This window comes from Crocuta crocuta, unplaced genomic scaffold (assembly GCF_008692635.1).
Source record: "Crocuta crocuta isolate KB4526 unplaced genomic scaffold, BGI_CrCroc_1.0 scaffold24, whole genome shotgun sequence".
Classification (NCBI taxonomy): Eukaryota; Metazoa; Chordata; class Mammalia; order Carnivora; family Hyaenidae; genus Crocuta; species Crocuta crocuta.
The window spans coordinates 6617083-6642234 of record NW_027530974.1 but is presented as its reverse complement, the minus strand read 5'-3'; the positions used below and the strand labels follow the sequence as shown (position 1 = coordinate 6642234).

Sequence of the window (25152 nt, the reverse complement as noted above, 5' to 3'; positions counted from 1 at the left end):
TCGCTGCGGGGCAGATCCCCCGCTCCGGGCTTTAGTTGAAAAATAGCAACTCGCAAAGATGTGATTTCCCGCTTTTGTGTGTTCAGGAGCTGGGAAGGGGGGGCCCTGTGCTACCCACAGGAGACGGGGTTCCTCTGCTACCCCGGAAAGCCGAGAGTAGTGCGAGCGCTGGAGACCCTTTCGCAGCTCCGAGTCGGTGGGGGCTGTGTGTGCTCGGCGCCCGGAGCGCACCGCCCCCCCTCCCCCCCCAGCTCAAGGCCGACCCCGGCACCTCCTCCCCGCCTCTCTCCTGGGGCCTGGTCTTCTGGCGAGTGTGAGCAGAACGGAGGGGTCTCCGGCGGCGGAGGCGTCTGTGTGGGCCCCCTTCCCTGGGAGTGTCCTACGGAAGGGCTTCCTGATGCTCACAGAAGCGCAGGTCGTGCCCTCCTTTTCCTTCCCGGGCCTGGGTGCCCCGTGAAGGGAAGTTCTCATGGGGCAGAGCACAAAGCCAGTATTCGGGCACCCGGCAGTTTGCGGGCTTGTTGCAGCATTTGGCATCCTTCCCCAGAGCGGGAGAGAGGCTCGCCGAGATGTGGGAAAGCGATGTAGGAAGGAATAGACAGAAGATGCCCATGAAAAGCGGCCTGTTCAGAAAATGTGCGGGCGGAAGTTGGAGGAAACTTTTTTTCTCTTTCTTTCCTTATTCAGACTGTTACTGTATTTCAGTTCATTTGGAGTTAAATCAACTTTGGGGGGCAGGTCTGGGTGACAGCTAACATTAGCAGTGTGTCCATGGGTTACATTGTGTTTCAACTTCCCAAGAACCAGCCTGACTTGAAGTTTTAGAGCTACTGGTGGTCTAGAAAATACTTTGTAGCATAAGATAATCGTTCATTATTAATAGTTCCTCTGTGAAGGACTACTCTCAGAGTAACTATTCCAATTAAATACATCACTTAATTGGAGCCTACTTCAGTGGAATAAATCTATGGATTTTTTCCCCCTGTGTTTTTTAAAGAAAAACTGACAAGTAGACACAGAAAGTATGTGCAGTGCCAAAGGAATTTTAATTTTGGAGTCTCAGTAATACCAGTGAGCCTTAGACTCAGTGAGGAGAAGACTGGCAAATCTGGGCACTTAGTATTAAGTAAACTCCCTTTTCATTGTGTGTGACTTATAGATTAAACATTTTTTTAATATTATTTTTGAGAGAGAGAGAAGGAGAGCGGACAAGTCAGCAGGGGAGGGCCAGAGAGAGAAAGAAGGAGACAGAGAATCCTAAACAGGCTCCAGGCTCTGAGCTGTCAGCACAAGAACCTGACTTGGGGCTCAGACTCACCAGCCATGAGATCATGACATGAGCCGAAGTCGGAAGCTTAACTGACTGAACCATCCAGGCGCCCCATAGTTAAAGACTTATAGATGGATGCTCCCAGGAATATAAGTTTTTAAAGTTTTTGTTTGCTTCTTAATCATTTACTACAAAATACTTCCATAGAGATGTGTGGGTTTCTGTGATGGCATTTAAAAGTTAGATCTTAAGAGTGGATTGGGGCTTGGATAGAATATGCCGTGGCCTACCCCTTTCCCCCATTTCTTTCCAGGTTTAGTCTCTGGAATGTTGGAAGCCCACCTGTGACTTGGGCACAGCGGCGGCATATACTGAAAATGTTGCTCTGTATATCTTTGCTCTGAACTTGGTAGATGTAAGGCTATCTGGCTGTAGATTTTGTGAACATCAGGACACGGCTTCTGTATGGCCCAGTGAGTGTCACCTTGAATCTAGTGACAGATTGGGAGGGCTAGGTGGCTTTGCTCTATTACATGGCCACAAACTGCGAGATTTTGAATTCAGCTGCTGTCCCAAAGGTTCATACTATAGCTACAATGGCCCCAAGCCAGAAGTGCCCACTATGTGGCACCTGTGGATCGATCCATCACTAAGATGTTGCTGATTACTTAGTACCTGTTAAGCATGTGCTGGTTACTGGGAATACAGTTGTAAAAAGAACAGTGCTTGTCTTCACAACACTTGAGCTGTATAATTTATATACCTTCATATAACTTACATATAACTCTGGTTTTCTCTCACAATTATCTTCTAGAAAAGAGGAAATCATTTTGAGTTTCTTATAAAGCAAGGATTCTCTTAGCTGGCTGGGAAAGTGCTGCTTAGGGAAGACACATTAGCATGAGGCAGACTTTTTCAGTGCTGCCTTTCAATGCTCATTACAGAGGTCATCTGTCAGAAAAGAAAAGAGGCAAATGTAACAGTGATTTTGTTGAGAAATTACTTTGAGGACATATTGACCATTTTAAGTGTTGGTTGTTCTTTATAAGCAGGCATGTTTTTTTAAGTTCATGTATTTGTTTTGAGAGGGGGAGCAGTCAGAGAGAGAGAGTTCTGCTCTGTGCTGTCAGTGACTCCGGGCTTGAACTCATGAAACTGACATCATGACCTGAGCCAAAATCAAGAAGTGGATGCTTAACTGACTGAGCCATCCAGGCACCCCTATAAGCAAGCATTTTAAAGATCACTTGAAAAGCAGTAAAAACAGCTGGTTTCTTTGTAGACATCATGAATGTACACCAGGTGAATGAAAAATAAAAAGAAAACCAGAAAACACAACAATAAACTCCTGTGTACCCTAATGCTACTGTGACTGTACTCGAAGGTTGAGATAAAGTTTCTGTGCTGGCTCCTACAGAATTCAAATATGCACTGCAGACAGCTGATCCTTAAAGACGGTGATCAGTTACAGGAATGAAAACAGAGTTAGTGGTGGGGAAAATGCGGATGCTGTCAAGAAACGGGAAGAGTAGCAAGAAGCGATAATTCTGAGTCAATGTTTTATTTTAAATGGTAGGGGATTTAAAAATGTACTCTCAAAAATTACTCTCAGCGTCATACAATGACTATCAGAAGTATGCATTTGGTGGAGCGCCTGGGTGGCTTAGTCGGTTAAGCGTCCGACTTTCGCCTAGGTCATGATCTCGCGGTTCGTGGGTTCGAGCCCCGCGTCGGGCTCTGTGCTGACTGCCAGCTCAGAGCCTGGAGCCTATTTCAGAGTCTGTGTCTCCCTCTCTCTCTGACCCTCCCCTGCTCACGCTGTCTCTCTCTCTCCTAGAAATAAATAAAAAAATATATATAAAAAAAAAAGAAGTATGCATTTGGTTACATCAAACTGAGAAGTTGGCATAGCCACAGACTTTTCTAAAATTTCTCATTGGGGAAAATGCAAAATTGAGTGAATGTTGAGGTTGGCTCGTGTTTGCAGATACTTGGTTATTTAGTAAAGAGTCCTGACTTAAATAAAAAAGGGGCGATTATGGTGGGCAGTGCGAAGCTGCCGCAGTAGGAGAGCAAGGGAACTTTCCAGAAGGGGAAGAGAAGAGGATGACACCAGATAGCCTGAGTAGTCAGAGCCGACTTTGTGGAGGAAGCGACAACCAAACCAAACCTGAAGGGCAAATAAGAATTTGCCAGGTGGGCTTAGGGAGGAGGTGTCAGAGAGGGTGTGTACCCATGTCCACGCGCAAGCCAAGCTATGGCCCTTCAGAAAACCGCAAGTAGTTCACTTTGGCCCCGGGTTAGACTACAAGTGAAGAGGGCAGCAGGTGTACAGAGGTCATATGGGAAGTCGCGGGGCCCAGTTCAAGGAGGATCGGGCACAACACCTTGCTACCTTTCGGTTTCCCACTGAGAACAAGGCAGGGACTTTTGGGGCAGCGGAGGGGGGGCGCTGGAGGCAGAGGAGTAGTGAGGTTCTGTGGTAATTGTGAGCCATCCTTCCCTGCTGTAGTAGAAAGGATCAGAAAGGTCTGCCGCCATATGGACATGGGTGAAGAGCTGGGTCCGGCACCCCCTGACCACTGACTCAGTGTGCCTGTTCCCCTCCCCCTCGTTACAGGTGTGGACACTGCCAGCGGCTGCAGCCCACTTGGAATGACCTGGGAGACAAGTACAACAGCATGGAGGATGCCAAGGTCTACGTGGCTAAAGTAGACTGCACAGCTGACTCAGAAGTGTGCTCTGCCCAGGGGGTCCGAGGATACCCCACGTAAGTGGGAAGGGCCCGTGTTTCCGGTACGGTTCCCGGTTTTCCAGAGCCTTTTGCCAGTTGCACTCGGCCAAAGAACATTCAAGTTAGACTTCTGGTAACTTTTTTTTGTAGTTCTGAAGAGTGAGGAGATGATAAATATAAGCAGGCCGGCCCCTGGTGTTGCGGAAGGGTTGTATTTAACACTCTGTCTTGTCTATATTAGAGGCCTTTTGGCGGTTTGTCTGGAAAAATCCTTTCATTAATCAGGGTCAGATGTTCCTGTCTGTAAGAGACTATTTGTGAGACAAAAATGGCGGTCTCCATGGGGTCCTGTCAGGTTTGACATTCACAAGTACCTTGATGCAAGGAACATACTTTGTCACTTTTACTTTGAGTTGTCGGTTACTCTGTTCTTAAGCATCTTTCCTGGAGTAATTTCCCATGTGACTAGTGCAAGGGCTGTTTCTGTTGGAAAGAGGTGACAGACTGGAATGTGGCAGTTCTGATCAGTGGTGCCGCTTACTCCCTTGACAGTTAACAGTTTTTTGCTTTTAAGAAATAGAAGTTGAAACTGGCTTAAGTTTCAACTTAAGGGATGACTTAGAAGGCTGTGGAAGAGGCTCTGAGACTCCCCTCCAAGGGCTTGGGGGCCAGTTTGGACCTTGACCTCCTTAAGGTGACTTAACTTTCCAGCTCTGCATCTCTCTGTTGCCACGGTGGGCTCGGGCTCACCACTGACGGGCCCAGCTGGGATGGCGTGTCCCCTCCAGACAGTCCTCGTGGCCAGAGGGGCCAGGTGCTATAGGAAGGTAGTAGCGTCCTCAGACCACATGGTAGGCGTCAAAGTGAAGGGGTTTTCTCCAAAAAAGGGACAATGCTGGGGTGCCTGGGTGGTTCAGTCATTTGAGCCTCTGACTTCGGCTCAGGTCATGATCTCACGGTTTGTGGGTTCGAGCCCCGTGTCGAGCTCTGTGCTGACAGCTAGCTCAGAGCCTGGAGCATGCTTTGGATTCTGTACTCCCTCTCTCTCTCTGACCCTCCCCTGCTCACACTGCCTCTCTTTCTCAGAAATAAATAAAACATGAAAAAATTTTTTTTAAGAAAAGGGATTATGCTGTGTCTAAAAGGATGGGGGAGGGGCTGCCCACTACGATCCCCCAAATATTTACTCAAATTGATGAATGAAGGAAATTCTTACAAAACCTGGCCTGTCTTCAGACCCGAGAGGCGGCATGGAAAAGCAGAAGGAACTCTGGGCTGGAACCTAGAAGCCACGTCTGAATCCCTGCTCTACCGTTTACTTATCATCAGCCCTGGCCACACTGTTTAACCTCTGAGTCTAAAGTAGGTTGTTGATACCTCCCCCTTCCCCACCGCCCTCACTGTTATATGAAATAACATGATTGTTAATACTGATCTCAGCATACTGAATAACATGTTAAAGTTTTCCCCAGCGTTTGGAAATTTGGCAACTTCGTAAAGGACCCTGGGATTCTTGGTCTTTGGTGACTGCTGCTAATCCAAGTGCCATAATTCAAATCAGATCACCTACGATGTGTACCTCCCAATGGGCATCATCGTCCTGCACTTCAGAGCATTGCCCTTAAAGTAAATGCAGCTTAGATGAAGAGCATCTCAGAGAAGCTGGCAGTGGGTAGTGGGACCAGCAGAGGAGGTAGATGTTTACCTGTTGAGAACTTATTACTTTCAAGGTGCAAGGGCAGCAGAGATGATTGGTGAGGTGTTGGCTGGCTGTGTGTGGGCATGTGGCTGTGTGCACCACCAACCACACCACCAGGAAGTGAGACAGGGCTCTCACAGGCGGAAAAGGGCAAATGTTAGGGGGCATCAGAGGGGGCCGTAGAGGGTTCACCCGAGCTCTCCGACTACAGCGTCAGTTACTCCCTAGATGTTATTCACGGATTTTAAAAGAGCCACATTGGATCATGTGTCCCGATTTAGAAGATGTAGTTTCTTCAAGAAAGCCATGCACTGGTTTTGTGTTGTTTAAAAGAACTAGAATGAGTCCACGTGATATTGAACATTGTTTGGGAAGGAACTTCTGTGACCCTCAAAGCCCTATGCAAGTGCCCATGAACAGATTTTTTGTTTTCTCATAGAATGCAGGAGGCAGGGTGTGCTGCAGTAAGATGAATCACATTAGGGCGTCCATGTACTGACTTGCGTGAGCTTTTTATTTCCTCTGAAACAGTGCTCATCTCATAGAGATGCATCAGATGATGAATGCCAATGCCTGAGCATGTATTGTGGCTCAGTGCATTCGCTTTTATGTCGTTCTACCCCTGGCACTTTTGACTGAAATAAAGGGTTGCACAGAGAGGGAGTTTGGGTTCCCATGTTACTGGGGATGGCTCACTGTGCTTAGAAAAGCATTTTGAGGTCATGTTGTTGAGCCAGTAAGGAATCTTCCTCATCTGGGAAACTGTGAGCCAAGGCAGGGCTGAAGGAGGTTTGCTAGGGCTGCCAAAACAAAGCACCACAAACCACGTGGCCAGAGGGACCAGAACAGAAGCCCAACATCGAGGCATCGGTAGGGCCATGATCCCTCTGAAACCCGGAGGGGAACCCTTCCCTGCCTCTCCCTAGTGTCTAGTGGCTGCTGCAGTCTACAGCACCCCAGTTCTCCGCCCTTACATGGCCTTCAACCTCCTTGTATGTCTCTCTCTGGGTCCAAATTTCCCCCTTTTACAAGGACCCCAGCCATACTGGATTAGGTAGGGCCCACTCTCATAATCTCATTTGAACTTGCTTACCTCTGTACAAATCCTGTTTCCAAACAAGGTCACATTCTGAGGGACATCCAGAGGCTTGGACTTCAGCAGATCTGCTTTGGGGGACACAAATCAGCCAGTAACACTGTCTCAGTTGTGCTAGGACTTTGATCACAGATTTCCAGAGTGATCCATAAATGGAGATTTTTCCCCCCCACTATGGTCTCCTTGAAAGAGAAACAGATCACCAGAAAAAGGAGACACCCCCATGGAGGTTTGGAAATAGCAGGAAAGTTTGGGGCTGTCCTTTAGGCTTATGTCCCAAGGCCCACTCCCTATCCCAGATGCCCTGGACAGACTGAAAGATCTGTAAAGGAAGCTCCAATTTTAGACCCTAGGCTCTCTGAACCTAATGAAGAACCCAGGCTTGGGCAGACTAGAAAGATTTCCATCTAGTAAAAAGAAATTTTAAAAAAATTGTTTATGTTTGTTTTGCTCAGTGCATATCAAATTGGAAAAAGTTACAGGTTAGGTTTTACTGCATTTTAATGTAAGTGAAGAAATGAGGAATGGGTTTGGTAGTGCCTGTTCTTTCCTAGTATTTTAAGGATCCACTCCTTTTCCACTCCGAAGAGCCATGGTGGGGGAGGCACCTTCTGGAAGAGAGAGTGGGGGACAGAAGAGTACATTGAGCATCTTCTAGCTCTCTGGTCATAGCATGTTTCTAGAGCTTCCTGAGGTCCCGGGGTGTGTGCGTGCATTCGTGATTGTGAGATCATACTTTGGAGTTGTTTAAAATGTTAAAGTTCATGAAGTAACAGATGTACTAGCCAAATTGGTTAGAGTTTGGCTTTTTGTTACAGTCGTAAAAGTAAAATCTACTGAGGAAGTGGGGCACATATTCTTCATTGGAGGCCCATCAGGGATGTCACTTACGTACATCACAGGATCTTCAGGCAGTTGAGGCCTGCAAGCCTCTTGTGATTAAGCGTTGATTCTAGCTAATGTGTTGTTTTTCTTGTATAGCTATGAAACTCCATTCTAAGGCCTTTGGCGAGTTTGCTCTTCAAACCACAGCTCTGATATCTGTATTTCTTGACTTCTGACACTCTGCTTCTGCACGTTGGGCTCGATTGCCAAAGTCCACAGACGTGCCTTAGAAGTGATGAGGATGTTTTGGATGAACAGGCTCGCCAACAAGTGCTCATCTGTGTTTCTTTTCTTCTATCAATAGCCATATTACCTGTCCCCCTCCTCCGTCCTGGACAACCTCTGTCAAGTGTTATCTAGAGCGTATTTGTCCCCTACCAGTGGGATGATATGGGATCTGGAAGTGTAATTTCAGCCTCTGGGAATGTCTTTTGCTCACCCACTAAAGGAAGTGCTACGTAATCTATCCGCAGATACCTTCAGAGGCTACTATATGTAAAAAAAGAAAAGACTCCTTGGTGGGGAAGTGAATAGACCATATCAACCAATGTCAAGGCTATTCTTATAGCCGGCAATGTCAATTCTCACAAAACCTGGATATTCATGCTTTGAAAGAGTCAAAGAGCTGACAAGGTAGCCTGGAAATATATTTATTGCAAAACAGTGCTATTTCTACTACAGCTTTAATTTTTTTTTTAAACAAACACAGAACATAAGGATTACTAAAGCCGAGGAAGGATGACAAATCCCTAGCAGGGGAGAAGCTTGGAAGTTCCGTCAGCCGAACGTTGGCGGCTTGGGGTTTCATTCACAGCCTCTTAGACTTGATGTGTTCCACTCAGTCTTATTTTTCTTGAATAAATGAAGGAACTTTTAAGACTGTGGGATTAAATGGATATATTACCTCCTAGGACATTCTCTTCCTTTCCTTTTCATGTTGTATTGGAGGGTGGCCGGCCCGTGCCTGGCTGAACCCGCTGATTGCCTCCCAGTGCGGGATGGCTCCCCGACAGCACAGCGCTGTCTGCTCAGAGCGCTGTGAAGGGTTTCACGCTCTGCTCTGTCTTGTCCTCTGTCACCCTTTCAGCTTGAAGTTTTTCAAGCCTGGCCAAGAAGCTGTGAAGTACCAGGGTCCTCGGGACTTCCAGACACTGGAAAACTGGATGCTGCAGACGCTGAACGAGGAGCCTGTGGTGAGTGCACAGGCCTGCCCTTCCCCCCCACCNAAAAAAAAAAAGTAAGGCTACCATTTCAAAGGAACTTTTTACTCTTTTAGAATTAATTGATGTCAGTAAAAATGAACTTTTTTTTCCTTCTCAATTTTTGTTGATTGTGGTAAAATACACATAAACCTTACCATTTTAGCCACTTTTGAGCACACAACTTCAGTGGTGCTGAGTCCATTCACCCTGCTGAGCAGCCATCTCCACCGTCCGTCCCCAGAACTCTCTGTGCCTTATAGAACTGAAACCGCGTCCCCATTAAACACCAGCTCCCCAGCGTCTCCCCTCAGGCCCTGGCAGCCACCCCTTCTACTTTTGGTCTCTCTTTTTTCACTGCTCTGAGTGTCTTAGTGGAAACAGATGAACTTTGGAAAAGCTTTTTATTATGGAAATATTCAAACAAGAACAGAAGTAGAAAGAAGAGTCCAATTTGGTGCCAGAGCAAGGGGTTGTATAATGCAGATGGCCCCATGGGCCCGCCCTCCACCTTCCGCAGTTTTGCCAAACTTGGGTTATCCTACCTGCCTTCCCAGCCCTTGTTTGGCCACAGAGTGAGCCCTGAGAGTGTCATTTGTCCATATCCCAGTGGCATTTCACAGGTACCCACTTCCCACTTCCTGACATAAGCCCCTGGGCCACTCTCACGTAATATACAGTTACACTGATTTCTTAGCATCATAGGGTTGACTTGGAGTCCAGTCCAGGCTGGCTTTGGCCCTCTCCTGCCACCACGAGTGGTACCACAGGGTGAATCCTTCCTCCTTCTCTGCACCCTCAGTCCCCAAGGTGCTCACTGGCTTTGCTGATAATAACCTAAAATAAATACTCAATACTGTTGGTGTCTTAATGGTCCTCCCTAAACTAAGGGTAATATCAGGAAATTCTGGAAACCGTATGAAGTTCTGAGATATTTTCCGGAGACGTAGCTGTGTGTATAGTGTTACTAAGAGTTTATAACCCTCCCCCTCTCCAGTTGATGTTGGGAGCCTTGGTTTTGACCAGGAAGCACTCGGAACGTGGCCCTGATGTGTGGCGTTCTGATTGGGGCAGAAAGACTGAGGAGGCGGGGGCAGATTGGCCAGTTTCTGGGCGGGGGCAGGGGTACTATTTCTGGTGAAATAGTAAGGGCCCCTGGAGTCTCTGAACGCAGTTTCAGTCCAGCAGTCCACCAAGGCTGCTTTGTGTTGTCAGGTGGGCGTTGCAGACCTGAGGGTTGCCTGTGCCCATGAGTGGCTCCCGCAGTCTTTGCGGGGCTCCGCTGCTCATGGTGCCATTTCCCGGGGTGTCTGTGTGGCCCTTCTGCTGTCCCCGACATTCTCTATAGATGTCGCTGCTTATCCAAAACCCACCTGCTGCTCAGGTGCTGTTTTACCTCACGTGTTACAAAGTCTGTACCTGGGTGGCGCAGAGCATTGGTGTGCACGCGCTGAGTTAAGTGTTGAGCAGGGACCTCTCTAATTTTAGGCACCAGGGAAAACCACGGAACTCTCAGGGAGTAAATTTGCATCTTTGTCATGGCAAGAGAGTTACATGAGCAGGTGGCACTTTCATATCGATTTAAACTTCAAACTGTTTCCTCTGTGAAAAAGTGCTCTGATTGGAGGAAGCCGATGTTAAAGAGTGGGTAACAGTCTCAAAAAAGAAAAAAACCTTTTAAAATATTTTTTTCCATTATTCCACGAAAAGGCCAATCTCCTGTGGGGACTTTTATTCTAGGAACCAGTACCTCTTATCAGGAAGGCAGAAGGACTTAGTCTGGTGCACCAAGCTCCCTTTGTGGGGAGTGGCAGCCCCAGAGCAGGCTGGGAGGGACAGCCTGCTTAGCATAGACACCGGCCCCACCCCTGCTGGGCATGGACACCCCTCCGAAGCATTCGCCTCCTCCAAGTGGAAGGGCCTTTGCTACGTGGGGTCCACCTGCACTACATCCTAGTGTCAGGGCAAAGATCTCGGTCATTGCTAGAAACAACGACAGCGTGTCTTCCTGTCGGAGAGCTCAAATATTCAAGACTGACATTGCAAACTGAAAATTCTTTTCAATTTGAACTTGCTTTTTATTGTACGTGAAAACTTTTTAAAAAGTTCTCCGTCTGTAGTTATACCTGAGTAACTTAGTGTATTTTTAAATAGGATAAGTTCAGAGTTTTCCCTAGTGTTACAGCAATAATAAACTCAAAGAAAAGAAACCCTGCTGCTGTATCTTACCTTCTACTTCAAATTTTATAGTTCCCTGTTTGCTTCTGTATTTTTTTTCTTAAACAGTTATTATATAAGCACAGTTCACTTTCTAGTGATTTTTTACACAGTTATATCATCTCAACATTGGTCATGTTTTATATTATGTGGATTTGCCATGATTCAACTCTTCTCTGCCAATGGATATATAAATTGTGTATAATTTTTCTGTCATCAGAAATGCTTAAGGAGCAGGTTTTATCTTTGTAAAAGACATTTTTTTTTTTTTTTACTTTTGAGTGATGTTTATAGAATATAGACCCAGACATAAAATTGCTGGGAGGAAGGGAGGGAAAAAGAAAGAAGGAAAGAGAAAAAGCAAAAGCAAGACGACTTTTATGGCTCTTGATGGATATTGCCGGATTGCTTTCTTAATCTGTAAGCTCACGCTGTCGCCAGCAGGGCAAGACTGTGCCCATTTCTGTGATCTACTATGTTTTTGCCATGACGGCGAGGCTGGTCTGGTATCTGCCACAGGGCAGATAGTGATAATGCCCCCCTCCACGTCCCATAAATGAGTATTTTAATACTGAAATCCCTTTAAACATCCTATAAAGGATACATACAGTGTTTTGCCTTATCGGAACCCAATGTTCACGTAGCCACCATTCTGTCCGGCATCTTTGTATGTCAGTACTTAGCACTGTGAAAGTTTTGATAGGCCCGCAGCAGCGAGGCAAACTTCATGGTGCTTTGTGATTATAGTTCTGCACAGTTTTGAGCTGTCAGCACTTTTGAAGCTTTTAATAACTTGGCTATTCTTTCTCATAGAAATGTGTGAAGTGCCAGATAAAAATTGAGTAATATGCATCCATGTGTCTGTAGCAAACTGGCGATTCTCTGATCTGGCCTCAGGAATGGAGACCTTTAGACCTGTGTCCTGTGCTAACCACCTACTTGTACACAGTGGTGCTCAGGCACTGGCACAGGTGTCCTTTAAAAAGCCACTTCTCGCTCCTGCATTGCTTGTCTCTGTCCCAAGCTTTGTTGAGTGAATGAAAAAGCACAGCTCAGGCCTGCCCCATGGTTTTCTCGCTGTGGCCTTTCAGCCACCACCTCCTTTGTCCCTTCATCAGTCCTTCACGGTTTTTATGACCATTCGTGTGAACAGAGGGCGGCCAGCCCTTCTGCTCTCTGATGGTCTCTCGTTCTCCGCTGTGTCCACTCTGCTCTCTTTGTATTGTCAGGTACTCCTTCCTTCAAAGCCAGTCTGGCAGGGATTTCATTTTGAATTCCACGTGGACTCAGAGGTCACGCTGCGATGATCAGGGCAGTGTGCTCGTTTGGGGTGGGCCTGTCCTTCAGTTGTCTGCTCTGTTTGTTTGGGGGCAGCAAAGGGCAGGTTGGGGTGGGGACAGGTGTCCCTGGCTGCCTTGAGTGCCAATCCTAGAGTACTTCCCCGAAGTGTGCTCTTCCTGTGGAAGCATCCAGAGGACCTGACAGAGTCGATTCCTACCTTGACCTCCCTCACCACAGCAGCATGCCACAAGGGTTTGGTGTAGCCAGATGAGGGAGGAGATCTGCAGAAAGTTCCAGACGGACATGGGTCACCTCCTCTGTGGGTTTCTCACGTACAGACCCGGTGACTGTTGTTTTGTTTCTCCCTATTAGACACCAGAGCCAGAAGTGGAACCGCCTCGAGCCCCTGAGCGCAAGCAAGGACTGTATGAGCTCTCAGCAAGCAACTTTGAGCTGCACGTCGCACAAGGTACGGTGGGTGAACCTCATGGGTGCTCACAGTGGGATACACACCCCTTAGAGCCACTGACCATCCGTCACTCCTTGATTTGCTGGGCTTTTCCTTCTTGCCACTTGAAGGCTCGTGGATGACATCTGTGCAGTTCGCAGTGGTTTCTCTCTTCAGGGCCTGTTACCGTCCTTATGCAGTGCACTTCCTCTTTGAAATCATTTCTCTTTTGTCTCTATGCTTACAGAAAGGCCAGTTTTAATGTGAGCCAAAGCTGTAAGGTTTGGAAAGCTCACAAAGCATGAATGGGCACACTTAATTTGTACACTAGCTAGCCAGTGCATCTTGGATAAGAAAGTATTTGCTTATATTAATGTGAATCATATGCTTATTGACCAAAGGCAGAAACAAAAGTTTCTCTTGAGTGTTTAAACTAGAATTTAGTGGGACCATTTTAATGTGCGAATCAGAGTAGGTGTTCTTGATGCTTAAAATGTTTTTCTGTACCATCTCTCATTTTTTTGAAAACACTCTCCTAAATAGCAAAACGATCTATATATGGTTTTTAGTGTAAATAACACATAAGTCCTTTAGTCATCTGTTTCGGAGCAGTTGGCTCAGCACTGAGTGACTCGAAAGCAAATTCAGCTTCCTTGTTGACCTCTGTTCTCAAACGCTGCCATGGAGAGAAGTCCTCCCGTAAGACTGGGCTGCAACCATTGTGCAAAAGACTTAACATTGCATCTGGCCTTGTAACTTCATGCCCCCTGGGAGTCAAAAACCCCGCCCCACTTAAGGTCTAAAATAACTTACTGTGGTGCCTTGTGTTGTTTTCCCTTTGTGTTAAAGGTTGTTATCTGTACCGGGGCTCTGGGGGGTGACAGTGGAATTCAGGGTGTTTTCCCCAACAGGGGGTTCTCTTTAGTTTGCACAAGTTCAGCTGGGACTCTTCCTAAGCAAGTCATGCCTAAAGGGCAGCGTTGTGGAGATGCCACTTTGTGCTGCTCGTGTTAGGATCTATCCTCAGAAAGCGACAGTCGCTTCCTGTCCTTACTGCTTCCACTGATGCTCTGATGCACTGATGCCCTTCCTGGACACCCTGTCTCTACCTCACAGCACGGGTTACTGCCATACCTGTCTGGAGAGGCATGGCTTCAGCCTCATGGATCATTTGCTAGTTTTTTGAATCAAGTGTTAAACCATTTCCCTCACATGTGTCATTGCTGGTGGGGGACAAAGTGCTGCCATGAGCATTTGGCGTGGCAGTGTCCTTCTGTGAGCCTGCGTCACATTTTGGTGACCGTTGGTTCATTATCTCCCTACTCACAGCCTGATTTTGGTCTTGTCTCAGGCTGACATCTATCAGGCCTAGTCTGATCAAGGCAGAACAGCCTAGAAAAAAATCTTCAGTATCCAAATGACAATGTTGTATGGATTTTTTTTTCCTCCTTGTCAAGGCACTGATACTTAGTTTTTAAAACCTTCTATTTTATTGTCAAATAAAACATAGACAGCCCTCGAACGTAGGGCTTAGTGAATTGTTACAGAGTGGTCAGCCTGTAACCACCATCCAGTTCAAGAAATGACACCGCCAGCCACCCCCTGCCCTGTCCAAGTCCAGTCCTCCTGCCCTCGAGGAGGCACTGTCCTGACTTCCGGAAGCCACTCTTTGCCTTTCTTCATCATTCACCACCCAAATGTGCCTTCCTAACACTATAGTTTAACTTGTTCTCTCTTTTACATACGTCTCTCTTGCATCTCGATCTGCATGTTCCCCAACATGTTTTTCTTCCTCGCATCCTGGTTGCTGAGCACACAGGTTATTGTACCTGTAGAATTCTCCAGTCTCTACTGTGTCAGTTACGTCCCCATGGTGCTGTTGAACATATTTCCCTAGATCCGTTAACTTATTAGGGTTCCCAAATACCGATAGTGTAATTAAAACATCCTTTCTTCATTGTTCTGGGGAGGGAAACTTGCCCTCATTTATCACATGCTTATCCAGTGGTGTGGTTTGTGTAAGAAAGGCAGGATAATTGCCTGATTCTTCCCCTTGTTGCCAGTTCTTTAAATAATGAGTTGGTTCCCTATTGTTCTCCATAGATGACAAATTAGATTTGGTTTTGAGGATTGCTATGAACTCGGGTATACACTTGTTTGATGGAGTCCCCTTTTTACCAGTTAAAGGGACTGGTAAACTGCAGTTAGTTTTGCAAGGGGACAAAGCTCAGATCCTTGGATTTGATCTCCAGTGTGGTGTGATGTATGTCACTCCTTCTCCCTCCTTTGCCTTGGCTCTCCACTGAAGGCAACCACTTTATCAAGTTCTTCGCGCCATGGTGTGGTCACTGCAAAGCTCTGGCTCCAACCTGGGAGCAGCTGGCTCTGGGCCTTGAACATTCTGAAACTGTCAAGATTGGCAAGGTAAGTGAAAGCCCTTATTAAACTGGAAATAGACCGCCTTTGGCTGGATTAATTAGCAGAGTGGCCCATTATTCATTCTGTGTGCAAAGTCGCAAACTTGATTTATTAATTCCATTTAGTGTGCCACTTGATAATTCATTTCACCTTCACAGATGGCAGCCTGGTTTCAAATGTGCTGGCTTTTCCACAGCCTAAAGATAAATTACAGCTTTGGCTCCTTTGTTTATTTTGAAGCAATGGCCAATTCTGAATTGGCAGCCCCAGAGCCCTTTCTGCAAAGATATGGGGCACAGCCTTCACGAATGTTCACTGGCCGGACTTGGAGGCCATCCACATTTGACCTCACCCAGGAGCTGTCCCTAGAGGAGCCTCAACCCTGTGCTCACAGAGGCATGCAGAAGGCTCCCCTCCGGTGAGCCCCAGCTCTCACTGCTGCCTGGGAGTCTCTCCAGCTTTTCCCACTTTGCGGAGAGAAGCCAGAAGTGGTGTCTTACAACTTCTGTGTAAGTGGATTTTCTGGAAATCTCCAGAGCAGCTCCTGGGCCATCAAGCACTTTTCATCTCGCCCAGCCTTTGGCATCCACCAGACGTCCAGGCATGGGTTTCCTTCTGTAAAGACCTCATGGTTTGCTTTGCCAGAGGGCTGACTTGTGTACAGAAGGAGCGCTGCGTGTCCAGAACCACAGCTCCTCAGATGATCTACGGGGACAGGGAGCTGGCCCATAGCACACACTTAGGGGCCAGGCAGACCTGGCTGGCCAGCCTTCCACAGCTTCTCCACACCTCAGCAGCCCCTTGGCAAAACCACAATAAGACCTAATTGGGGTGGGGGTGGGGTGGTTCGAGGATGGAAGTCAGATGCTTGGTATGATGCTTGGCATGAAGCAAATGCCTGGTAAATTGTAATAGCTGTTGTTAGTTCAATGGATTTTCTCTGTTGCCTGTTAAACACTTTTTTTTTTTTAATGTTTATATGTTTTTGAGAGAGAGAGAATGTGAGCAGTAGAGGGGCAGAGAGAGAGGGAGACAGAGCCTTCAGGCTCTGAGCTGTCAGCACAGAGTCTGACGTGGGGTTCAAACTCACGAACTGTGAGATCATGACCTGAGCCAAAGTTGGACGCTTAACCAACCGAGCCACCCAGGTGCCTCATTGTTAAACACTTTCAATTATGTAGTCCACTTATATCTATTTTTATGATTTTATATTTACTGCCATATCATGGAACTAGTCATAATTTTCTTGTCTTCTATTCCCCCATTCCTTGTATCCTTCCTTTAAACTATTTTATGAATTCTTATGGGCGATTATTGTCAGGTCATGTCTGTAGAGATTTCTAGTAGAACCAAGCATGAGCAGACATAGTCTGCCCATGGGGGCTCTGGCCTCCATTTCCGGACGCACATGTGGCTGGCTTAGCCTGGACCCTAAATGCCCCCCTCCCAGACTTCAGGCTGGGGCTTCCTGTGCTTCAGATTAATACTTTAACTGCCGACTTCAGTCTTCTGTGGGAATGTAGTATTTTTTCCTACTTTGTTGACATCCTGAAAAACAACATAGTGTACCACATAGCTGATTTTAACATTAGTAGAAAATCAGAAAGAAATGACCTAGGATAAAAGGTTTCATGAAAACATTGAACAGGCAGAATCTTGACAAGATTTAAGTCAAGTAAATTTAAAGAGCTGTAATAGTTGGTAAATTGAAGAACATATCATCACCTTAATTTGATATCTTTTCAGTTATCTTTATACCAAATACTCCTATTTCAAAACTCCCTAAGTGTGAACATGAGAGTAAATATCCTAGCTGGTGTTGGCGTGGGGCTTCTCTCACCGACAGCCAGGCCCCCTCCCCAGATGTCAGGCTAGGCTCCCCTTCTCCATCTGCTGACTTGCCCCAGGTAAAATGTTGCTCCCTACAAATTGGCATTTTTAAGTGAGATAAGTCATGTCTGTAAAATAAATCTCGTCATCCTGCTCCCTTAGCGCAGGTGTATTTGGGGTAGGTTTCAGGCGTCTCTCCCCAAATTCCCACTTGCTGGCAGAGATGCTGCAGATCAAAGATGTCAAGTACTGAATGCCCAGTAATCCATTCAGTGGGAAGGCTCACGAAGAAAGGAACTGGAATGCGGTCTTATTTTATTTTTAGGTCGACTGTACGCAGCACTATGAGCTCTGTTCAGGAAACCAGGTTCGTGGCTACCCCACTCTTCTGTGGTTCCGAGATGGTCAGAAGGTATGTACATCTTCAGGTCACGGCATCGAGATCAAGTGCTGCTTGTAACCACAGTGGGCTGTTGCCAGTATGAGTTGTTTGGGCGCTGGCTTGGTTTTTTTTTTTTTTAATAATTTTTCGAAAGAGCGAGTATGCCTATGTGTGCAACCAGGGGAGGGGCAGAGGGAGTTTTTTTTAAATTTATTTTGAGAGAGTGCGAGCTCAAGCACAGTAGAGAGAGAGAGAGAATCCCAAGCAGGCTCTGCACTGTCAGCATAGAGCCTGACTCGGGGCTTGATCTCACAGGCCATGAGATCATGATCTGAGCTACAATTGAGAATTGGATGCTTAACCGACTGAGCCACCCAGGTGCCTTGGGCACTGGTTTAAAGACATGCATAATCAAAAATGGCTTTGCCTCAATTGGTAAGATTGGGGTAGCTGACAAAAACGGTCTGTTGTCCTGGTCTTTTGAAGCATTTCCGTTGGCTCAGGTTAGCACCAGAATAGCCCCTGTCTACCGTCCCGTGGCAACTGTGCCCTAGTCACGACCGGTGAGTGTGAGTGGGGTCAACACTGGCTCCCGGGCCGATGCTCACTCACACCCTCCCGCCCATCCTTGGCCGGTGGTCAGCTTTTCAGCATCCCGGAGTCGTGACTCCGAGCCCGGCAGGAGGCAGGCACTGTCGGGTTCTCTCCCCAAAGCTGAAGCGTTTGGTTTGTAACGCGCACTCTCCCGTGTGAACGTGAGCGTGCGAACGCTGCACGGTCCCCACTGCCACGGTGACGGCATCAGTGCAGGCCTCCCGGGGGCCAGTGGGGTTGGGACGAGGTTTGTAGTGATTCCGAACACTTGAGTGTACTAACTTGACAGCATTTTTGTGCGGCCTTTACCTCGGACAGGTTGACCAGTACAAGGGCAAGCGGGATTTGGAGTCCCTGAGAGAGTACGTGGAGTCACAGCTGCAGAACACAGAGGAGGGGGGCCCCGAGGCCATCGTGCCGTCAGAGGCCCCAGTGCCGGCCACCGAGCCTGCAGCCAAGGTGGGTGTCTGCCGCAATCAGGGGCAGCGGGGGCGCCGGGGGTGGCCCACCACTTCCTGCCCACAGAGGCCACTGTCCTCAAAGGCTTTGGGTAGAATGGCGGTTGGGGGTCAGTGTCGAGTAGTTCATCTGGTTGGCCGTGGCTGACTTTTTTCAACATGAGACATTTCCTTCAGCCACTTTTGCATGTGTGTGAGGGGTAAACCTGGGAGCTCCTCTGAAACAAATGTGAGACAAATCTTAGCAGTATTTATTTGGTGTCAAAAGCTCTGGAAAAGTCATCCCTTTGTGATTCAGTAATCCCTGTATTTGAGGGCATTTGCTACATGAAAGTTTGGCTGCTGTTAGGCCCCCGTGTCTGTCCATTTCCACCCCCACTGCAGTAATTTGACTTCCACCCTGTGGTAAAGGGCCCTGAAAGGTCTGCAGCAGAAAAGATGTCCACGTTGGAATTGAAAGGCGAATTGCCCAAGGACATTTAGTTCGCTTAGGCAGGCATCTCTTAACTGCGTGTTGTCTTCATCCAACCAGCGGAAGGTTTTAGATTCGCTTGCTCTGCATTTATCAAGCCCGTTACATTTCAGGCACTATCCCCAGGCCACCAGGAAACAGGCAATAAGACTGTTTTCCTACCTGTGAAGGTAGGAGAGGTAGGGTGCCTGGTGTAGAGGGGAGACAGCTGAGAACTCGGACAAGATGACCCGGGTGTGTGACCCACGTGTGTGCGGGCCCAGTCGTGGTTGTTTGAGAGAGGTGGGGGCAGACGGGCAGGCAGGGTCACTTGAAGAGCTGAAAGGCGAGTTGGTATTTGCTGGAGAGACAAGGTGCACGTGGAGAGCCCAGGCTTGTCCGAGGGAGGAAGAGCATGAGCAGAAGCGCTTTAGTGTAATCGGCTGGGCATATTTGGGGCAGGGCCAGCAGTCAGCTGGAGGGAAGGGCGTGACGAGGACGGGGGTGCAGTGCCCGATGCCAGAGAGGAGGAGAGGTAGGAGCTGGAGCATGGAGCATGTTGTCGGCCAGCCAAGGACTGGGCGTCATCCTCTGTTTGTGGGGATCCAGTGGAGGGTTTTGGCAGATTTGAATTTTAGATGACCGGCAGAAAGAGATGGAAGGTATGGAAGGGAGAGGAAGTAAGTGTGTTCAGCCCAAAAGATGATGAGCCCCCCAAACTAGGCTGTGACGGAGGGTGGAGACCAGGAGACAGCAAGCGTAAGGAGCCTCACTCTACTGAGTACAGTTGGATGGGTGGGGTGAGGGGATGACCAGAGCTGTGGTGTACCTGGTGGTCAAGGGCATCGGGAGAAAGACTGAGGGGGAAGGGGTGGGGAGGGGATGAGTTCAGTTCTCAGGTTGCTGATTTTCAGGGCTGTGGAGGACAGTCAGGTGCGGATGCCCAGCAGACAGTTAAGTGGACTCGGGAGCTGAAGCGGGGTATCTGCAGTGAGGGAAGTGTCGTGCATCTGCGCGTTAGCTAGGTGGGGAGAAGCCAGCGCCAAGGCCACGGTGAAACAGATTTTTCACAGGCAGTCAGATAATGTTTTCCAGGAAAACAGAGCTTGATTTCCTGGGTAAGAACCACGAGGCCGATTTGTCAACAGATTTCAAAGCAGAATACTTAAGTTGCTACTGCAGTTTACACCAAGTTCTCAGCTGGGACACTAGGGCAGGGCGGGCAGCATGCCCTTGTTCCGCGATGCCAGGGCAGGGAGTGTGCAGAAGTGTGCGACCCACCCCCGGCCCCCCAGTAATTCTTGAACCCTCAGCATTTACATAGCACCTCCCGCCTTGCTGGGACCATTGCTCCCTGAGCCCCAGTTGTTTGGAATTGGAGACAGTCATCCACTCCCTCCTTGTGGGGTGGGGACAGTAATGGCTCCCCTCACCCCCTACAGCCTATCCCTTAGTTGGACTCTTGGGTTGAGGACTTGCCTAGGTGTTAGTTCAAAGTCAGAGCTTTGGTTTAAAAGGTAAAGAACGATTCTGTAGTAGCCACGACCACGTACATTAGAGGGGAGTGTGTCATGGTGGTTATAAAGGTCACCGTCCCAAATTGAGTGTAATTATATACTGTGGATGCTTTCATCAAACACAGAGCAGTTTCTATTTATAATACAGTTTTCCAGCCGTAAGTAGGCCTTTCAGGGAGCATGGCGTCATGTTTCTGGACATAAAGAAAGATGGTAGTGTTCTACAATGGCCCCCTTGGCGGGCCTCGCCTCTGAGTCCCTGACACTCGTTACTCGATGCCAGACTCAGGGGGAGCAGCCCTGGTACGTTTAGCCACATGATAAATCATCATAGTCTTGCTCTCATGAGAGGGTCGCAGATCCATTTCTGGAGAGACCCAGGGATGTAATTCTGTAAAGAATCATCGAGACCAAATTGCTTTAGAGCAGGCTGCCTCATAGCGCCTTGACCCTACGTTCTCCAGCCAGGGCTTAGGTGGACAGTTTGCACGTTTGCTTTGAATTTAAGAAGGGGAAGGAAGCCTACGATACGTGAAACACATATCCTCATCTGTGGTTTTGCCACTGTCGGCTGTGAGGTCCGTACACAGAGAAGGGGGCTTGTGCACGCTAGGAGAGCGGGGAGGGTCACCCAGGAAGATGGCGGGTGCGCACATCAGGTGCGCCAGTGAGTGGGCATCTGGGATTCTCCTGTCGGTGTCGGAGGCTCGGGGCCTGGGAGGTGCGCACTGTAGTGCAGGCCACGCAGAGCTGCTGGTCCACACTACGGAGCCCTGAATGACAGCAGCCACACCTGTGCCCCTCCTCTCCCTGGGGGGCCAGGGTCAGCCTGCACTGTGTCCTTGGAGCATCCCCTGGGCTCAGGACCTGGGGGACCCACCTGGTGAATCACGGTCCCTTCTTGGGTAGGTATTTCTGGGTGACCTTGGGGCGTGCGTTACAGCACTGTAAAAAGATGATCGGTTTGTCTTGCTGTAACCCCGGCTCTGCTCTAAGCGATGCCTTGCAGCTGTGGCCTTTCCCTCCCCTGCAGGGCACCGTGTTGGCACTCACAGAAAGTAACTTTGAGGACACCATCGCAGAAGGAATAACCTTCATCAAGTTTTACGCTCCATGGTAAGTGGCTGTTTAATTACAGACTGCTTGCTCCCAGCACACTTGAGCCCTATTAGAGTTTTCTGCTCATTAGCCAGCGCTCTGGGCTCGATGTGGGGCACACACTTCTTTACACATTGGTTACGTTGTAGGGAATGAGGAAAAGGTATTGTTTGCACCTACGCTGAGATTTGTTGAAGTTTGGTTCGGTGGTATAAAGTTGTTGATGGAAAATCAGGCCAGTTTATTTTAAAGTTCAGCCCATTTTGCAGAAAGCGTGACAGTGTAACCGTAGAGAATTAGGATGGCCATGTAACAGTTAAGCTTTGCGGTATCTGTCCTTGTCCAAATAGATTGAACGTCTGCGTCACGATGTAGCTCTGTTCCTTAGTGTCTGAGACGTCATAGAGAAGTCCCATGGGCTCCGGTGTGGCAGTTCTGTATGTTACCCAACCACCTGGACCTCCCTGCTGCGTGGTCCCCAGGGCTCAGGGCAGAGAGGGGGCGACACCAGCCTTGTGCCCAAGGCTACCTGAAGTGGGGCAGGTGACAGGTGCGGGGACTCGCCTGCACTGCTGTAATGCTGCATGTCCTTTCTTTTAAACCTGGGTTTTCTCAGCTGTAAAATGGGAAGAATGCTTTGTCTTCACAGACAATCCGCTTAGAAAAGCACAGTCTCAAGGAGAGTATTAGATTTTGTTTCTGAACATGAGCAAGTAAGGTCACCAGAGTGTCACTTCTGCTCTTTGGTTCGTTTCATTCCGGGTATTGATGAGAAATCACAGGGGCAGAGAGGAGACGGCAGTGAGCACGTGACTCGGAGTTGTACAACTTTTGTTCTTAAAGAATAGACACACTAGTCAACAACGCCCTCAAACCTATTCTTTTTTTTTTTTTAAATCTAAAGCCGTATATAGCCCAAGTGTGAGGACAGAATGAGGTGCTGGGGAAGGGGGAGGGTTTGCACAAAACATGGTGTGGACTTCACGGCTCGTACCAAATGGATGGAGTTTTAGGGGCGCTTTCAAGTTGTGACATTTTCACACCATAGCAACCAAATCTGAAATGAAGTATCTTTAAAAAAAACTGGAGTCCGTTTTTTTTCTGTTCATCAGCTCCTACTCATGGTGCATTTGCTTCATTCGTAATCCAGCTAGCTTAGTTTACGTCATCCTGGAAATGGTCTCAAAATCTAAACTTGCTTTCAGACCAGCTTGCCTCCATTTGGTCCTCCAGAAGTCTTCTTCGGATGGACCTCAAGTTCTGTGTCTGGGACAGAGGAGGAGGAAGCGTTGGTGCACCCAGGGGGAGAATCTGATGTTTTACACATTTCAGGGCAGTCGTGGACCGCCTCATACAAAAGAAACAGGCGGGGCTCAGCAGCAAGGCATAGGTGAGCGAGCTTGACCCAGGACTTCAACAGAGCTGTGTCGTTCTGTCCCTAGGTGCGGTCATTGTAAGAATCTGGCTCCTACTTGGGAAGAACTCTCTAGAAAGGAATTCCCTGGTTTGGCAGAGGTCAAGATTGCTGAGGTGGACTGTACTGCGGAACGGAGTATCTGCAGCAAGTACTCGGTGAGTGTGTGCAGAAGGAAGCGGGGACCCCGAGTATCGGGAGCACGCCCACACGGGGCTGTCATCTGGCGGTGGGCTCACCCGTCTTCTCTGCAAAGTGCTCCTTGCGTCCGGTTGAGGCTCTTGCTTCATTTTCGTTTTGAAAAGCAAAAGAAGACACTCCATCAACAGAAGGGCTTTTCTCTGCCACTAGTCACACAGCTCCCACTGGGGGAGGTTCGGCCCTTGCTGTCTGCAGAGGAGGCGGGTGGTAAGGGATTCCGCGTTTGAGAACAAGGTGCCGCCGTGGCACAGCCGCTTGCCGGCTGGACAGTCAGCCGACTTGCAGCCTTCGTCTGGAGCCCCCAAGTGGCTGATTTTTCAGCCCCGCTCCGGTTCTAAAGTACAGCGGGTGAGCAAACCCTGCGCTTCCTCCTGAAGGGCCACCCCGCAAGCCAGGCTTCCGCCTAGGGTTTGCCTTAACTGTTGACTCCTCTCGGAGCGGCTAGCGCAGTCTGCTAGCCCAGATTTGTAGTTCACGTTTTTGCTTTTGTGCGGTTTTCTCAAAACACTTGGAGGCTCCGGAGTTTGTTCCCTCATTAAACGGGGAATAGATGCAACACAGACATCGCTTACTCACTCCTCGAAGCTGCCGTTTTTTTGGTGCCTTAAAGTCTTGGAACAGAGGAGCAGCTGGAAATGTGTATCCTTGAGGGTGTTGCTGCTACTCAGTGGGGTCCACAGAGTGGCTGGGCATCACCAGGGGGCTTGTCACAAACGCACAGGCCCCACCTGGACCTGTGGCATCGTAACGTGTCTGTTCACTGGGCCCCCAGGTGGTGGCACGTGCACGGAAGCTCCAGAAGCTCTGCTTTTGGGTAAAGTCCTTCCTTTGACACTAATCCTAAATGTACTTAAAGTTGGAAAGTAAATAATCCCAAGGCTTTGCTTTCTTGTACTTTTTAAATGGTCCGCACCACGTATTCAATCACGGGGGCGCCTGGCTGGCTCAGTCAGTTAAGCGTTTGACTTCGGCTCAGGTCATGATCTCTTGGTTCATGGGTTCAGGCCCTGTGTCGGGCTCTGTCCTGACAGCTCAGAGCCTGGAGCCTGCTTCGGATTCTGTGTCTCTCTCCCTTTCTGCCCCTCTTCTGCTCGTTCTCGCGCTCTCTCAAAAATAAACATTAAAATTTTTTTTTAAATTTAACTGCGAACTTCTCTGGTTACAGTGTTTATTGGGGGTTTTTGTTTGTTTTTATGGTTTTATTTCAGAAGCAACTTCTGTGTGACCCGGACCACTTGGCCCTCATATGTATTTATGTTTTCTGGTCTTTTGAAGGTACGAGGCTATCCCACGTTGCTGCTTTTCCGCGGAGGGAAACAGGTCAGCGAGCACAGCGGAACCAGAGACCTGGACTCGCTGCACCACTTTGTCCTGCACCAGGCGAGGGACGAGCTGTGAGCCCGGCCCCGGGGTGCTGGGGCTCAGTCCTGCAGGTGTTGTGGTTCCCCGTGGCGGGTTTCCAGAGAGCCGAATGTACTAAACTGGTGGTGTCTTCTTTGTGTGTGTGTTCCTTAAGGCAACACACTCTACAAATTATTAAGTTTCTCTAAGTAAATACATAACTCATGATCCCTCCGCAAACTTAAGTATTTCAGTGGCGATCTGTCGTGCCCTGTACCCTTCTCTTGATGAATCTAAATGGTTTCCTTTGAGTCAAAAATAGAGTTTAGGAAAATCAAATTGCTGAACTATTTTTGGCTCCTGAGAGATTCTGGTGAAAGCATCATCTAAAGCATCGTTTGTGAACTGCCCACAAGTTCTGGAAAGGTGGCAGTATTGATACTCTGCTGATCTGAAGGTCCTGACTTGTTAATAAATATTGCAGTTGGTCAGTAACTTGGAGCAGATCTAAAAACAGAAACCCCACACCTCTGGAAGATACCGTCACGTCCACCCCTGGCTTTGCTGTTTCTGTTAATAACTTCTCTCATCGCGAGAGGTCAGCCATAATGAAAGCAAT

At 48.3% G+C, this 25152-nt stretch overlaps 1 protein-coding gene across 1 annotated transcript; it reads left to right on the top strand.

Annotated features, from left to right (window-relative positions):
- Positions 1–3895: 3895 nt before the first annotated feature.
- On the top strand, positions 3896–24880 carry TXNDC5 (thioredoxin domain containing 5). The gene is made up of 9 exons (XM_077770079.1): positions 3896–4040; positions 8772–8877; positions 12754–12850; positions 15138–15253; positions 17403–17489; positions 18372–18512; positions 21513–21595; positions 23020–23149; positions 24468–24880. Exons 1-9 carry the CDS (start codon positions 3952–3954, stop codon positions 24588–24590), a joined length of 972 nt encoding a protein of 323 aa, XP_077626205.1. The 5' UTR covers positions 3896–3951; the 3' UTR covers positions 24591–24880.
- Positions 24881–25152: the final 272 nt, after the last annotated feature.

Bases quoted from the DNA above. Each gene is read 5' to 3' on its own strand.
- TXNDC5 (XM_077770079.1), top strand. From the start codon at position 3,952: ATGGAGGATGCCAAGGTCTACGTGGCTAAAGTAGACTGCACAGCTGAC. The intron at 15,254-17,402 runs GTAAGTGAAAGC...TTTTATTTTTAG, and splicing joins AAACTGTCAAGATTGGCAAG to GTCGACTGTACGCAGCACTA. The intron at 21,596-23,019 runs GTAAGTGGCTGT...TTCTGTCCCTAG, and splicing joins ATCAAGTTTTACGCTCCATG to GTGCGGTCATTGTAAGAATC.